The 16,332-nt window shown below is 36.7% G+C and overlaps 1 protein-coding gene across 1 annotated transcript; it reads right to left on the bottom strand.

The window, feature by feature from the left end:
- Positions 1–3,328: 3,328 nt before the first annotated feature.
- On the bottom strand, positions 3,329–4,285 carry LOC102271746 (olfactory receptor 5H8). The gene has a single exon (XM_005905419.1). It carries the CDS (start codon positions 4,265–4,267, stop codon positions 3,329–3,331), a length of 939 nt encoding a protein of 312 aa, XP_005905481.1. The 5' UTR covers positions 4,268–4,285.
- Between the last annotated feature and the right edge of the window lie 12,047 nt (positions 4,286–16,332).

Genomic DNA, 16,332 nt, shown 5'->3' with positions numbered 1-16,332 from the left:
TGTGATTTGTGGTATTTAAGTTCAGCAACAATGACATCAGGGCTATTCAGCTAGAGCTAGAACATGATTTGGAGTGTTGACTACCCATTTCTCCAGTGGGTTTCTCCAACTTTCCTAGCATTTCTTTGTTGGATTCAGTTTTCATTCAATTAACGGTTTTCCTCTTGGAACCAAGAGTACTAGCTCACCCAAAAAAAGAGAAAAGGAAAGACCAGAAAAGGCTACTGAGCAGAGTGATCAGAGAAGAGGGAAGGAGTTGGAAAGCTGAATGTAGGGAACTCAAAGAGAGGAAAATACTTTAAAAGCACAAAGGAAAGTAGAGTGCCCAAAGTGAAGTAACCGCTCTTGTAAGATAAGGAGTGAACAGAGATAACTGAGTGTGGGAATTAAGAGATTCTTAGTGGCTTTAGTGAGAGCAGTTTCCATTTTGTCATAGAACTGAATCAAAGAACACTGGAAAGTGAATGGAAGCCAATGGCACAGCAGTGAGGAGAATGAAACAGAGTATCTGAGATGTGAAGAACAGATGAGATTTTTTTTTTTTTCTTGTACAAAAATGTCATGAAATTTTTCAAAAGAGATAGAGGAGGGCATTGAGATGAGAGTGAGTAGAGAAGTAGAATGAGAAGTGTAGGTGCGTGGAAAGAAAACATGAAACAACAAAAAGCAGGAAGAGAGGGAGGAGCATAGATGGATAAGTGTAAAAAGAGAAGGAAATGAGGAGGGAGAGGAAGTATCAGGGAAAGGCTGAAGATTAAATAAGGGGAAAGTCTCAACGGTTTGGGGGTTTATGTTTATATTAACCGTAGTTTTCCTTGAAATTTTTCAACTCTGGGAAACTTTCCTTTTTTTTTTTTCCTTCAAATATCCAAGTTTTTATTCCTACGGAATTTGTGTATGACAGTGTTTAATTGAAATAAATTGACTTCAGAAATGTATATTGCCTATAAATATACTAACACTGCATCAAACTTCTTTTCATGTTTGAAAGATACTTTACCTTTGCTATTAGAGATTAGAGCTGACTTTCTCTAGAAATCCTTCTGGTTTTCCGTCACAGTATTTGCTTATCCACAGGTTTTATTAGCAGAATAAAATTGAGCCAAAGACTGGAACTGAATAAAGGTCATATAAATAACCAGTGCCAATAACTGCAGCTGTTAACTGTGTATTTATTTGAAATATGCTTTCCTTCCAGTCAGTCCCAAATCAGTAAATAATGAAAAATTCTCAATTCAGTGTATGGGTACTTATGAAGTAATAAAGGTCAAAATGATTGAGGGCCGTTTCCAGCACTTTTGCATATATATGTACACAGATATATTCAATGAAATAATTAAGGAGTGGATGAAAGGATAGAGGGGTTACTATTTAGGTGATATAACTTAAAATTTAATCCACCAGTGTAGTTAATTAAATGGAATAAATATTTTGAACACAATTATCAGAAAGATTACTTACACAGGAAACATTGTGACCTAAATATTTAAATCAACTTTTAATTTAATGTTCTAGTTTACCAACTCTTATCTTGTGGAGTCTTGTGATTATGCTAAGTAGATTATTAAGTATGATTAAATGGTAAAATGTAGCCTTAGAACTATTCTGCTTATTCATATTTACTCACAGTAATAAACAGATTATTCACTATTTACTTTCAATTTTCAACTGACTGTTCAGGTATCTTGTAAACCAAATCAAAATTATTATAAATTTAAAAGTATTTTAAATTTCTATTTAAAATGAATATTATAAGAGTCATCCTCTCTTACCTATATCTGTTAAGAAATTGTTGAGATTCTTTGAGAGTTTGGCTTTCAGAAGCAAAAAATAATACAAGAGCACCAGAATGACAGTAACGTGACAGTTCTTTCCACAGATTCACTTTGGAGGCTTAATTTTCCAGGCCCAGGAAAATGCTGCTTATATACATTTTAACTATGTGCACTTGCCAGAAGAGGAAGGAATAATAAAATAAAATTCCTCTGATAACACCATTGATTCCCTTAATGACTACCTAATATGATGTTAAAGTGTTGCACTCAGTATGTCAGCAAATTTGGAAAACTCAGTAATAACGAGAGTCCATTAAAAATCCTTGAGGAGTTATATGATTTAATCTCAGTTTTTTTTACAAAGAAAAATCTGGCAGATATGTTTGGGACATAAGAGAGAATCAGCAGAATGGAGGCAACAAGTAATTAGAGTTTTAGAGGTAGGTGGTTATGAAGGTGAGGGTCACAGTGGTATCAGCAAGAATATACCTAGAATCAATAGTGAGAGGAAGACAAGGGGTGGACCTGATGGTGAATCACTCATTAGTCTTAGAGTATGGAATGAAAATGAACATCTGGAGCACACACATCCAAACTCTTATTCATGTCTTTGCTAGCCACTCACTGGGCAGTATGGTATCATATCTTAACATTATTTGAACTTTGTTAGTATGCATGTTAGTATGCAAAACTTCTCATTGTCATCCACACATTCCAATAACCTTTACATGTGACTATTTCTTTTTCTAATTAATGTCACTTAAAAAAAATTCTAGGACTATTGACCATTATTTCCCAATTCTGCCTCTTCATTCTTATCCATCCTAAACCTTCAACTTATCTATTAACTTTCTTAGAAAAGTTTTCCAGATTGACCTACAAATACATACACAGCTAGAAAGGACTTTAGAAATCATCAAAGATAGTGAGAGATAACTTGCCTTTTGTGTCTCTCTTGGAGCACACTAAGGTAAAAGCATCTCTCATAGTCTAGCTCTTTGTCTTCATTATCTTAGATGCCCTGTCATTTTTTTTTTTTTCTCATTGCTTTCCTATTTCTTTCTGTGATATGAAAGTTGATTCCCATGAGACATGAAATTCACCATGCACCAAATAAAGTGGAATGTAAGACCTTTTGATGGCCAGTAGAATTCCTAGGGTTTGCCTCTCTTCATTCAAATACCAATCTGCCTCCACTTTGGAGTTAAATGTGATTGACTTATAAGTGTCAAAGACATCATAAACAAGTCTCCTTCAGAGGAACTGCTCTGTTTTAATATTCAATGCATTTTAAAACCACATTGAAGCACATACAGGCATAGAAAATATTTGGGGTTTTTTGCTTTATTTTAGTATTCTATAAAGAGGATTAAATTTTTATGTGTTTTGAATAAGAATATAAATCTATTTTATGAGATTTATTAGTTACTAATGTCTTAAGTCACTAAAATAATAGAACAATTATACATCCAAAAAAAACTGAACACTATCACATAGCAACATCTAAACCACATAATTTCGTTAATATTTAAATGAAAAGAGTACCGATAATACTATGAGATACAACCATCTCTCTTTAACACTTTTGTCAGGGAATCTATAACTTTCTTATTTCTCAGGCTGTAAATAATTGGATTTAAGAAAGGAATTATGACAGTGTAAAATAAAGAGTCCATCATATCTTGGTCATCTGCTTGTGTGGATCCAGGCCCCACATACATGAAAAGAAGAGGCCCATAGTATAAAGAGACAGACAGGAGGTGGGCCCCACAGGTGGAGAAGGCCTTCCTTAAGCCTTGCAAAGATTTCTTTTTTAATATTGTAAAGAGAACAAGTGTATATGAGACAAGAACTATCAGAATGGTGAACACCTGTATTGAGCCAGAGAAAATAAATATCATCAGAATATTAATAGAAGGATCAGTACAAGAAACTTTAATCAGTGGCATGACATCACAGTAAAAATGAAGTATTATGTTAGAGTTACAAAAGGTTAATCTGAATAAAAAACCTGTATGAATTAAGGCATGAATAAGGCCACCTACAAATGATGAGACTAGCAGCTGCATGCATAGTCTATTGGTCATAATCACTGGATAAAATAACGGTTTGCAAATGGCTACATAGCGATCATATGCCATTGTTGCCAGCAAAAAACATTCTGTGGTTACACTGATTGCAAAGGAAAAGAATTGTACCTTGCATTCAGAGAGAGAGATTGTCTTACTCTTGACCAGGAAGTTGACTAGCATCTTGGGGGTCACTGTGGATGATAACCAAGTATCCACAAAGGCCAAATTCCCAAGAAAAGAGTACATTGGGATATGAAGTTGAGGGTCATTGTAGATGAGTGAAATCAAACCAGTGTTTCCCATGATGGTGATGAGATATATCATAAAGAACAGCAGAAACAGGGGAATTTGCCACTCTGGTTGTTGTGTAAGTCCTGTGAGAATGAATTCTCTCAGCTCCGTTGCATTTTTTGTTTCCATATCCTTAATAGATGACCTCTGAAATGCAATGTAATAAATGGAAAAAGGACATCATTTATTTTTAAAACAGAATCTGCTGAGTGTAGTTGAAATAAAAGCATATACTAACCTGAATATTTTTTATTTTATTTACTCTTACTATCATACATGAAAATTAGTAGTGGAAAAGTTATATTAGAATAATGCAATTTCATCATTTAAAATTTTTTTCAGAAGTGAGCAGATTTAGAACACAGAAAAGCATTATGTCATTTAAAACTTTGCACAGAAAGAAGAAAATTTAGAAGAGAAGAAAGACATTCTGAAGATGAGCAAACTTAGGGGATACTAAATAAACTCAATGGCACGCCACTCCAGTACTCTTGTCTGGAAACTCCCATGGACGGAGGAGCCTGGTAGGCTGCAGTCCATGGGGTCGCGAAGAGTCAGACACGACTGAGTGACTTCACTTTCACTTTTCACTTTCATGCATTGGAGAAGGAAATGGCAACCCACTCCAGTGTTCTTGCCTGGAGAATCCCAGGGACAGGGGACCCTGGTGGGCTGCCGTCTATGGGGTCGCACAGAGTGGGACACGACTGAAGTGACTTAGCAGCAGCAGCAGTGGCTTTAGTGAGAGCAGTTTTCATATTGAAACAGAGTTGAGTTAGAGAACAATGAGAAGTGGCACAGCAGTGAGAAGAATGAAAGAAAGTATCTAATATGTTGAGAACAGTTTACATTTCTTGACCAACCTAGATAGCATATTAAAAAGCACAGACATTACTTTGCCAACAAAGGTCCGTCTAGTCAAGGCTATGATTTTTCCAGTAGTCATGTATGGATGTGAGAGTTGGACTGTGAAGAAAGCTGAGCACCGAAGAATTGATGCTTTTGAACTGTGGTGTTGGAGAAGACTCTTGAGAGTCCCTTGGACTGCAAGGAGATCCAACTAGTCCATCCTAAAGGAGATCAGTCCTGGATATTCATTGGAAGGACTGATGCTGAAACTCCAATACTTTGGCCACCTCATGCCAAGAGTTGACTCATTGGAAAAGACTCTGATGCTAGGAGGGATTGGGTGCATGAGGAGATGGGGACGACAGAGGATGAGATGGTTGGATGGCATCACCGACTCGATGGACATGAGTTTGGGTAAACTCCGGGAGTTGGTGATGGACAGGGAGGCCTGGCATGCTGCAATTCGTGGGGTCGCAAAGAGTTAGACATGACTGAGCAACTGACTGAACCTGAACTGAACCACCGGAAGACAGATGTGAATTTTTTTTTTCCTGTAGAACAATATCATGTAGTTTTTCAAGGATATTGAGATAAGAATGGGTAGAGAAGTGAAGTGGAAAATTTGACTGAGTGAAAAGAAAACAAAAAGGAACAAAAAGCAGAAAGAGACTAAGGACCATGGATAAACATAGGAAAGATCAGGAAATGGAGAGAGAAAAGTATTAGAAAGGCTGAAGATGAAATAAAAGTCTCAGAGTTTGGGGGCTTAGTGGTGGCAAATATTTGTCTTAACTCTGGTTTCATCAAAAGTTGGCAGCACTGGGAAACCTTTCTTTTACTTTTATTCAAAATTCCAAGTTTATTTTCGTATGGAATTTATATATGAAATAGTATTGCATTTTCAATTTATTTTAAAATTGTTCATAAATATACTAGCATTGCCTCAAAGTTCTTTTCATATTTAAAAGATGCTTTATCATTGTTATCACTGTAGTCAAAGCTGAATTTATCTAGAAATTCAGCTTTTCTTTATAGCATTTGCTTCTCCACAACTTTTAGTAGCAGAATCAAATTGAGCTAAAAACTAAAACTGAATAAAGGCAATGTACCTGTAATTGCAGTTCTTCCATGCAATCCCAAATTAATAAATAATCAGAAATTCTTAATTCAGTGTGTGGGTACTTAAGGCCTGTTGCTGCTGCTGTTAAGTCGCTTCAGTCGTGTCCGACTCTGTGTGACCCCATAGACAGCAGCTCACCAGTCTCCGCCATCCCTGGGATTTTCCAGGCAGGAACACTGGAGTGGGTTGCCATTTCCTTCTTCAATGCATGAAAGTGAAAAGTGAGTGTGAAGTGGCTCAGTCGTGTCTGACTCTTCACGACCCCATGGACTGCAGCCTACCAGGCTCCCCTGTCCATGGGATTTTCCAGGCAAGAGTACTGGAGTGGGGTGCCATTGCCTTCTCCAGACTTAAGGCCTACATTTTACTAAAGATCAAAAGAGACTAGAGGGGTATTTTTACCATTTCAGAAGATATATAAATAGATAGATAGATGATATATTTACATATTCAGTGAAATAACCTAAGAAATACATGGAAAAGTAGTGAATGTAGGTTAACTAAATAGAATAAATATTTTGAATACAATTGTCAGGAAGATCTTGCATGGGAAACATTGTGGCCTAAATATTTCAACCCACTGTTAATTTATTTAATGTTCCAGTTTACCAAAGCTAATCTTATGGAATAATTACATGATACTTATAGTAACCAAATAATTAAATATCATTAAGGATTACAATGTGGCCTTAGAGCTATCTTGCTTAACCATATTTACTCGCAGTAATAAAATATACAGATTATTCACTATTTGTTTTTCATTTTCACCTTGCTATTTTAATATCTTGTAAACCAAATCAAATTATAAGTTTTATAGTATTTTTAACTTTCGGTTCAATTCAGTTGCTCAGTCATGTCCGACTCTTTGTTTTCAGTAAAAACATAATGATATTATAGAAATCATTCTCTCTTACCAATATCTACTAAGAAGTTTTCAAGATCCTTTTAGAGTTTAGCTTTCTGAAGTAGAAAATAATACAAGAGCACTGCAATGACAATAACACAGGCAACAGTTCTTGTACACTGTTTCATTTTGAAGGCTTCATTTCCCAAGTTCAGGAAACTGTTGTTTATATGAATTTGTCTTTAACACGGAGTCAATAAGTTGTACAGTTGTGTGCTTTTGTCAGAAGAGGAAAGAGCTTAGAACTCAAATTCCCTTGATAATGCCCAAAGATTTCCTTTAGGACAAAGCTAAGCTGGTCTACTGGGCATTTTGGACTTGGACATGTATGAGAAATCCAGGTTGTCTCATTGGGCATTACAGACTGAAATCATAAACATCAAATCATTGTAGACAGTTGCCAGGTATATCAATTGAAATTGCACTTCATACCACTTCTTTCCACCACAGGCACTTCTGAAATGTTTATGCAGACTCCAGTTTATCTATAAATTTGATAGTCTTACTTCTTTGCTGAGTACAGTATTGTCTGAGCTCATCACACATGATTTCAGTGAGGCCAAAGTTACAGATTCTCTTTAGCAGTCAACTCCTAAATTTTTCCTTCTTGTGCAGACCATGGCTCACATTCCACAACTACACCTGACTTCCTACTTTAAGCTGAAAACTAGTGAGACACCTTACTAGGCAAAATTCGCAGGAGGAGAAAAGGGAAAAAGAAAACCAGGGACCACTGTGGGAAGTGGCCTAGGTTAGTGCTTCTCAAACATTAATCCCTATGAATATTCCAGAGGTTATTTTAAAATGCAAATTCTGTTTAAGTAGTGATGACTGTGTGTCTACATTTCTAATACAGGGTTATCTCCAGACATTTGCCTTCTTCAGTTTCATCATCTGCAGGCCTACCTTATCAAAAAACCAGATAATTAGAGAAATAAACCAAAAAATTTTGCAGATGTAGCAGAAATATAAAAAGAAAAGCAAAGAGGAGTCAGAGTGGTCAAGGGAAGCCAGCATTGGTGGGGTCACATCAGATCTCATGGTAGGTGAGATTTTGTTCTATACCCCAACTTAAATGAAAACTGTTGAGGGATTTTGAACATGGTGGTCACATGTTCAGATTTGCCTTTAAGTATAAACAAAGTTGCCATTGAGCATCACTGAAGAAAATAATGGCATTATTTACATCAAAATATTATAATATGACAATTGTGATGTGTTTTTATATCTGAAGTGTACAAGGCATGTTTAACCTCTACTTGGGATTTGATTGGAAATTAGAGGTAAAGCAAAGGACATTTTTTGGGTCATTTTTCAATTCTTCTATGTAATTAGAATTCTGCTGCTGCTACTGCAAAGTCACTTCAGTCAAATTCTGCTAGTGAAAGCTAAAAAGGAGGTGAAAAAGAAAATATAGATAAAGAGAAGTCACTGTGAAAACTCAGCAGACAGATGAAGTAACAAATGTGCATCAACACACATAATATGAGGCTTCAAGATAACCCACCCTTGCCTTAAACATACTGCCCACTTCAATATTGTGTAACTATCTTTTCACTCTTTTTTTTTTTAATCTATCAGTTTGGTTTTTTTTTCTTTTAAATTTAACAGGTGTCTGCATTGTTGCTTCCAGTATAAGCAGTCTTTCCAATTTTATCATTTCAGTAGGTAGGTCATGATATCTCACTATGGTCTTAATTTGCATTTCCTCCAATGACAAATCATATTGAAAATGTTTATTCTGTCTTACGAAATAAATCCAAAAAGATATTACTATGATTTATGTCAAATAATGTTCAAGTATGTTTTCTTGTAAGGATTTGTGCATGCTAAGTCACTTCAGTTGTGTCTGACTCTTTGCCACCCTATAGACTGGGGCCTACTAGGCTCTCTGTCCATGGGATTCTCCAGGCAAGAATTTTGGTTTGGGTTCCCATTTCCTACTCCAGGGGATATTCTCAACCCAGGGATCAAACCTACATCTCTTATGTCTGCTGCATTAGCAGGTGAATTATTTACCACCAGTGCTACCTGAGGATTAGGCAATGGTGATCCACTCCAGTACTCTTGCCTAGGAAATCCCATAGGCAGAGGAGCCTGGTAGGCTGCAGTCCATGGGGTTGCAAAGAGTCGGACACGACTGAGTGACTTCAATTTCACTTTTCGCTTTCATGCATTAGAGAAGGCAATGGCAACCCACTCCAGTATTCTTGCCTGGAGAATCCTAGGGATGGCGGAGCCTGGTGGGCTGCCGTCTATGGGGTCACACAGAGTTGGACACGACTGAAGAGACTTAGCAGCAGCAGCAGCAGCAGTGCTACCTGGGAAGCCACTTTAAGAATTTATGGCCTTACATTTTGGTCTTTAAGCCATTTTGAGTTTATTTTTGTATATGATGTGAGAAAGTGTTCTAATTTCATTCTTTTATATGTAGCATCCAGTTTTCCCAGCAGCACTTATTTTTTTAATTTATTTTGAATTGCTGGATAATTGCAATGTTGTATTAGTTTCTGCCATACAATAATATGAATCAGTCATGGGTACACGCTTGTCTCCTCCCTCTTGGACCTCCCACTTCTCTAGGTCATCACAGAGCGGCAGATTGAGCTCCCTGTGTTATACAGCAGCTTCCCACTAGCTATCTATTTTACACATGATAACGTATATGTTTCAATGCTGTTCTCTCATTTTGTCCTACCCTCTCTTTTCCCTGCTGTGCCCACAAGTCCACTCTCTATGTCTACATCTCTATTCCTGCCGTACAAATAGGTACATCAGTACCATTTTTCTAGATTCCATAAATACGTGTTCATACATGATATTTGTTTTTCTCTTTCTAATTTACTTCACCCTGTATAACAGGCTCTAGGTTCATCCACCTCAGTTCAGCTAACTCAGATTCACTCCTGTTTATGGCCAGCAGCACTTACCGAAGAGACTGAATTTTCTCATTGTATGTCATTCCTATTTTACTGTAGATTAAATAATGATAAGTTTATGGGTTTATGTCCTGGCTCTCCTTTGTGTTCCATTTATCTGTACACCTGTTTTTGTCCCAGTGCCATATTGTCTTGATGACTTTAATTTGTAGTATATTCTCAAATCAGGGAGTATATATACCTCCAGCTCTGTGATTTTGTCTCAGGATTGTTTTGGCTATTTGAATTATTTTGTTTTTCAATACAAATTTTAGTACTGTTTGTTCTATCATGAAAAATGTCATGATACTTTGATAGGATTGAACTGAATCTGTAGATTACCTTGGGTAGTATGTCATTATAACAAGGTTGATTCTTCCAATCAGAGAACACAGTGTCTTTTCATCTATTTGTGTATGCTTTCATGTCTTTATCAGTGTCTTATACTTTTCTTAGTTATTTTATGTCCTTAGGTAGGTTTATTGCTAGGTATTTTATTTTTTAATCTAATTATAAATAAGATGTCTCCTTAATATCTGTTTCTGATAGTTCATTGTTAATTCATAGAAATGCATCCGATTTCTGCATATTAATTTTGTATCTTGCAACTTTATTGATGTTGAATTTTTTCAAAAGGTTTTTCTGCATGTATTGAAATGATCATATGATTTTTATTCTTCAATTTTTTTGCTGTGGTGTATCACATTGATTGACTTGTAGAACCATCTTTGCATACTTGGTGTAAAACCCACTTAATCATGTGTGATCTTTTAAATATATTGTTGAAATTGGTTTGCTAATATTCATTTGAAGATTTTTGCTTTGGTGTTCATCATAGATATTGGCCTATAATTTTTTGTGATATATGTATTTCTAGCTTTTATATCAGGGTAATCCTGGCAATGTAAAATGAGTTTGGAAGCTTTCCTTCCTCTGTAATTTTTAGAATACTTTGAGAAGGATGGGTGTTAACTTTTCTCTAAATGTTGGATAGAATTCACCTGTGACGCTACCTTGTATTGGACTTTTGTTTTTTGGGGGTTTTGTTGTGTTTGTTGTTGTTGTTACTTTACTGATTCAATTTCTCTGCTGGTAATCGGTCTGTTCATATTTTCTGTTTCTTTCTGGTCTGTCTTGAGAGACTGTACATATCTTGGTATTTATCCTTTTCTTCTAGGTTGTCCCTTTTATTGACATATAGTTTGTTCATAGTAATCTCTTATGATCCTTTGTAATTCTGTAGTGCTGGTTGTCATTTATTCTTTTCCATTTCTTATTTTTTTGATTCAGATCCTCTTTCTTTTGATGAGTCTGGCTAAAGGTTTAACAGTTTTGTTTATCTTTCAAAGAACCAGTTCTTAGTTTCATTAATCTTTTATATTTTTTTCTTTTAATATCTTTCATTTATTTCTGCTTTGACCTGTATGTTTTATTTCCTTTTACTCAGGAATGAGATTTTTCTTATTTCTTAGGTAGACTTGTTTAGCTGTAAACTTTCGTCTAATAACTGCCTTTACAGGATCATTGTGTTTTCATTTTTTCCCCCTTTTTTAAAACAATGTCTTCTTTGATTTCTTCATTGATCCGTTGAATTTTTAGTAGTGTGTTATTTAGCTTCCACATGTTTGTGTTTTCTGCAGGGATTTGTTTTTCTCATTATTGATTTTTAGTCTCAAAACATTGTGGTCAGAATGCTTGATCTGATTTTAATTTTCTTAAATTTCCTAAGGCTTGTTTTTGGGTGCTGCCATTCGTGATGTATCCTGGAGAGTGTTCCATGTGCATTTGAAACAGTGTGCTCTTGCTGTTGTGGGGCGGAATGTCCTGTATACATATATATTAAGCCCAGTTTCCTTACTGATTTTCTGTGTGGATGATCCATCCACTGATGTAAGAGGAATGTTAATGTCCCCTACTATGATTGCATTATTGTCAACATCTTCCTTTATGTTCATCAATATTTGCTTTCTGTATTGTGCTTCTATGTGGAGTATATAAATATTTACAATGGTTATATCTTCTTGGATGATCCCTTGATCATTATGTAGTGTGTTTCTATGTCTCCTGTCCCTGTCTTTGTTCTAAAGTCTATTTCATTTAATATAAGTATTGCTACCTTGTGGCTCAGCTGGTAAAGAATCTGCCTGCAGTGTTAGAGACATGGGTTTGATCCCTGGAGAAGGGAAAGGCTACCCACTCCAGTAATCTGGCCTAGAGAATTCCATGGACTGTATAGTCCAGGTAGCAAAGAGGCAGACACAATTGAGCAACTTTCACTTTCACTTCACCCTAGCTTTATTCTGATTTCCATTTATATGGAATAACTTTCATCCCTCCATTTTCAGTCTCTGTGGGTCTTTAGATCTGAAGTGAGTATCTGTGGGATAAAGATGGGTATTGTTTTTGTATCCCTTCAGCCTTTCTGTATGTTTTGGTTGAAGCATTTAGTCTTTTTACATTTAAAATAATTATTGATAGTATGTACTTAATGCCATTTTATTAGTTGTTTTGTACTTCTTTTTTTATGTTTTCTTCTTCTTTGATTTCTTCCCTTCTGACTTGATAACCTTATGGCTTGTATTTCTTTCTACTTTTTATGTGTTGTATCTATTATGATTTTTGGTTTGTGGTTGCCATTAGGTTTATACATAGCAGTCTATATTGGAATATTAGTTCAGATGCTCAGTCATATCCGAGTCTGTGACCCCATAGACTGCAGCACGCTGGGCTTCCCCATCCATCACCTACTCCCAGAGTTTGCTCAAACTCATGTGCATCGAGTGGGTGATGCCATCTGACCATCTCATCCTCTGTCATCACATTCTCCTCCTGCCTTCAGTCTTTCCCAGAACAGGGTCTTTTCTAATGAGTCAGTTCTTCGCATCAGGTGACCAAAGTATCAGAGCTTCCAATGAATATTCAGGATTGATTTTCTTTAGGATAATTGGTTTTATCTCCTTGCAGCCAAGGAGCTCTCAAGAGTGTTCTCCAACACCACAGTTCAGAAGCATCAATTTTTTGGTGCTCAGCTTTCTTTATGGTCCAGCTCTTACAAATCTATATCACTCCTGGGAAAACCATAGCTTTGACTATATAGACCTTTGTTGGCAGAGTAACATCTCCTCTTTTTAATATGCTGTCTAGTTTTGTCATAGCTTTTCTTCCAAGGAGCAAATGTCTTTTAATTTCATGGCTGCCATCACCTTCTGCAGTGATTTGGGAGCCCCAAAAAATAAAGTCTGTCACTATTTCCATTGTTTCCCCAACTCTCTGCCATGAAGTGATGGGACCAATGCCATGATCTTTTTTTTTTAATGTTGAGTTTTAATCCAGCTTTTTCACTCTTCTCTTTCACTTTCTTCAAGAGGCTCCTTAGTTCCTCTTTGCTTTCTGTCATAGGGTGGTGTCATCTGCATATCTGAGATTATTGGTATTTCTCCCTGTAATCTTAATTCCAGCTTGTGCTTCATTCAGCCTGACATTTCACATGATGTATTCTGCATATAAATTAAATAAGCATGGTGACAATATACAGCCTTGATGTACTCCTTTCACAATTTGAAACCAGTCTATTGTTCCATGTCCAGTTCTAACTGTTGCTTCTTAACCTGCATACAGATTTCTCAGGAGGCAGGTCAGGTGGTCTGGTATTCCCATCTCTCTCAGAATTTTCCACAGTTTGTTATGGGTTGCCATTTTTTCTCCAAAGAATCTTCTCAACCTGTAGATCATACCTGTTTCTCTTGCATCTCCTGCATTGGCAGTCGGATTCTTTACCATCAGCTATGTGTGGTAACTAAGCTGACAACAGGTGAACTTGTGGTGGTTCATATTTTGTGTCACGTTGACTTGATCTAGATTGCCCAGATATCCAGTTATCATTATTTTTGTGTGTGTCTGTGTGTTTCTAGAAGAGATTAGTATTGACTTAGTAGACTTAGTAAAGTGGATTACAGCACCCTTTGTATGTGAGTGAAATCTCATCCATTCTGGGCCTGTATGGAACAGAAAGGCAGAGGAAGGCTGACTGAATCTGATTCATGACAGAACATGAATCTTATTTTGCCCTCCATGCTATTGGTTCTCAGCTTTTCATACGTGGTCTAGAATGTATACCATCAGTTCTTTGATTTCAAACCTGATAACTGCCTCAGCTCTCCTGGATTTCTACCATGCAGATAACAGATCACAGGTATTCTCAGCCTCCATAATATGGTGACCAAAATCTAATAATATATATACTTAGATATAGATGTATGTGTAGATATAGGTTTACGAAGAGAGTGATATAAAGTCATTTCTATATTTGTCTTCATATATGTGTACCTACCGTTGGTACTACCCTGGATAATTCTGATTGATATAAAGACTGTATATTTAGTGAACCTCTTCCTTTATACTGAAAAATAAATGGAAATATCATGATACAGTTGTTAACTGTAACCCTCAAATGAGGCTGACTTACATCCCTTCTCATCATATTATTACAGCATAAGGAATAGCTTGCATATGAAATTTCTTTGAGAATTATGGTCCAAAAATCATATAATCCCGACAAGTAATTTTTTTCCAGTGATAACAAATGTGTCTCTCTTGGAAGTTGACCTGGTTTAACTTTGTGAGTACCTCCAGAAATATGTAACAATAATATTATTGTAAATATTTTGATGCAAACATCTAACTTAAGAGCTTCTCCTGATATATCCCAGGAAATAATCCTCATGATAAAAAGAAAAATATTTAATTCACTTTAGGTGTATGATACTTGTGACTGTCTTGAAAGAAACTTAGAGTGGTAAACTGACATGCAGTAGTCATCCCAGGGCAAGTGATCCCCCTGAACTCATTACAAAATTGATATCAAGTAAAAGACTCTAACTTCATTTGAAGTATTTTAAAGATGATGCTGTGAAAGTGCTGCACTCAATATGTCAGCAAATTTGGAAAACTCAGCAGTGGCCACAGGACTGGAAAAGGTCAGTTTTCATTCCAACCACAAAGAAAGGCAATGCAAAAGAATGCTCAAACTACCGCACAATTGCACTCATCTCACATGCTAGTAAAGTAATGCTCAAAATTCTCCAAGCCAGGCTTCAGCAATACGTGAACCGTGAACTTCCAGATGTTCAAGCTGGTTTTAGAAAAGGCAGAGGAACCAGAGATCAAATGGCCAACATCTGCTGGATCATTGAAAAAGCAAGAGAGTTCCAGAAAAACATCTATTTCTGCTTTTTTGACTATACCAAAGCCTTTGACTGCGTGGATCACAATAAACTGTGGAAAATTCTGAAAGAGATGGGAATACCAGACCACCTGACTTTCCTCTGAGAAACCTGTATGCAGGCCAGGAAGCAGCAGTTAGGACTAGACATGGAACAACAGGCTGGTTCCAAATTGGGAAAGGAGTACGTCAAGGCTGTATATTGTCACCCTGCTTATTTAACTTATATGCAGAGTACATCATGAGAAATGCTAGGCTGGAGGAAGCACAAGCTGGAATCAAGATTGCCGGGAGAAATATCAATAACCTCAGATATGCAGATGACACCACCTTTATGGGAGAAAGTGAAGAAGAACTAAAGAGCCTCTTGATGAGAGTGAAAGAGGAGAGTGAAAAAGTTGGCTTAAAGCTCAACATTCAGAAAACTAAATCATGGTATCCGGGCCCATCACTTCATGGGAAATAGATGGGGAAACAGTGGGAACAGTGGCTGACTTTATTTTTGGGGGCTCCAAAATCACTACAGGTGGTGATTGCAGTCATGAAATTAAAAGATGCTTACTCCTTGGAAGGAAAGTTATGACCAACCTAGACAGCGTATTCAAAAGCAGAGACACTTTGCCAACAAAGGTCCGTCTAGTCAAGGCTATGGTTTTTCCAGTGGTCATGTATGGATGTGAGAGTTGGACTATAAAGAAAGCTGAGTTTCAAAGAATTGATGCTTTTGAACTGTGGTGTTGGAGAAGACTCTTGAGAGTCCCTTGGACTGCAAGGAGATCCAACCAGTGCATCCTAAAGGAGATGAGGCCTGGGTGTTCATTGGAAGGACTGATGTTGAAGCTGAAACTCTAATACTTTGGCCACCTGATGCAAAGAGCTGACTCATTGGAAAAGACCCTGATGCTGGTAAAGATTGAGGACAGGAGGAGAAGGGGACAACAGAGGATGAGATGGTTGGATGGCATCACTGACTCAATGGGCATGGATTTGGGTGGACTCTGGGATTTGGTGATGGACAGGGAGGTCTGGCGTGCTGCAGTTCATGGGGTCGCAGAGTCAGACATGACTGAGTGACTGAACTGAACTGAAAGTAATATTTATTTCAATTTTACATATATTTCTTAAATGCTTATTTAGGACTTCATGTATGTAAACAGTTGTGCTAATAAGCACCACAAAAGA

This window comes from Bos mutus, chromosome 1 (genome assembly GCF_027580195.1).
Source record: "Bos mutus isolate GX-2022 chromosome 1, NWIPB_WYAK_1.1, whole genome shotgun sequence".
In the NCBI taxonomy this organism is placed as follows: domain Eukaryota; kingdom Metazoa; phylum Chordata; class Mammalia; order Artiodactyla; family Bovidae; genus Bos; species Bos mutus.
The sequence above is the reverse complement of the archived record's forward strand: the minus strand, read 5'-3'. Positions and strand labels throughout refer to the sequence as shown.

Coding starts and splice junctions, on each gene's coding strand:
- LOC102271746 (XM_005905419.1), bottom strand. CDS start 4,267: ATGGAAACAAAAAATGCAACGGAGCTGAGAGAATTCATTCTCACAGGA.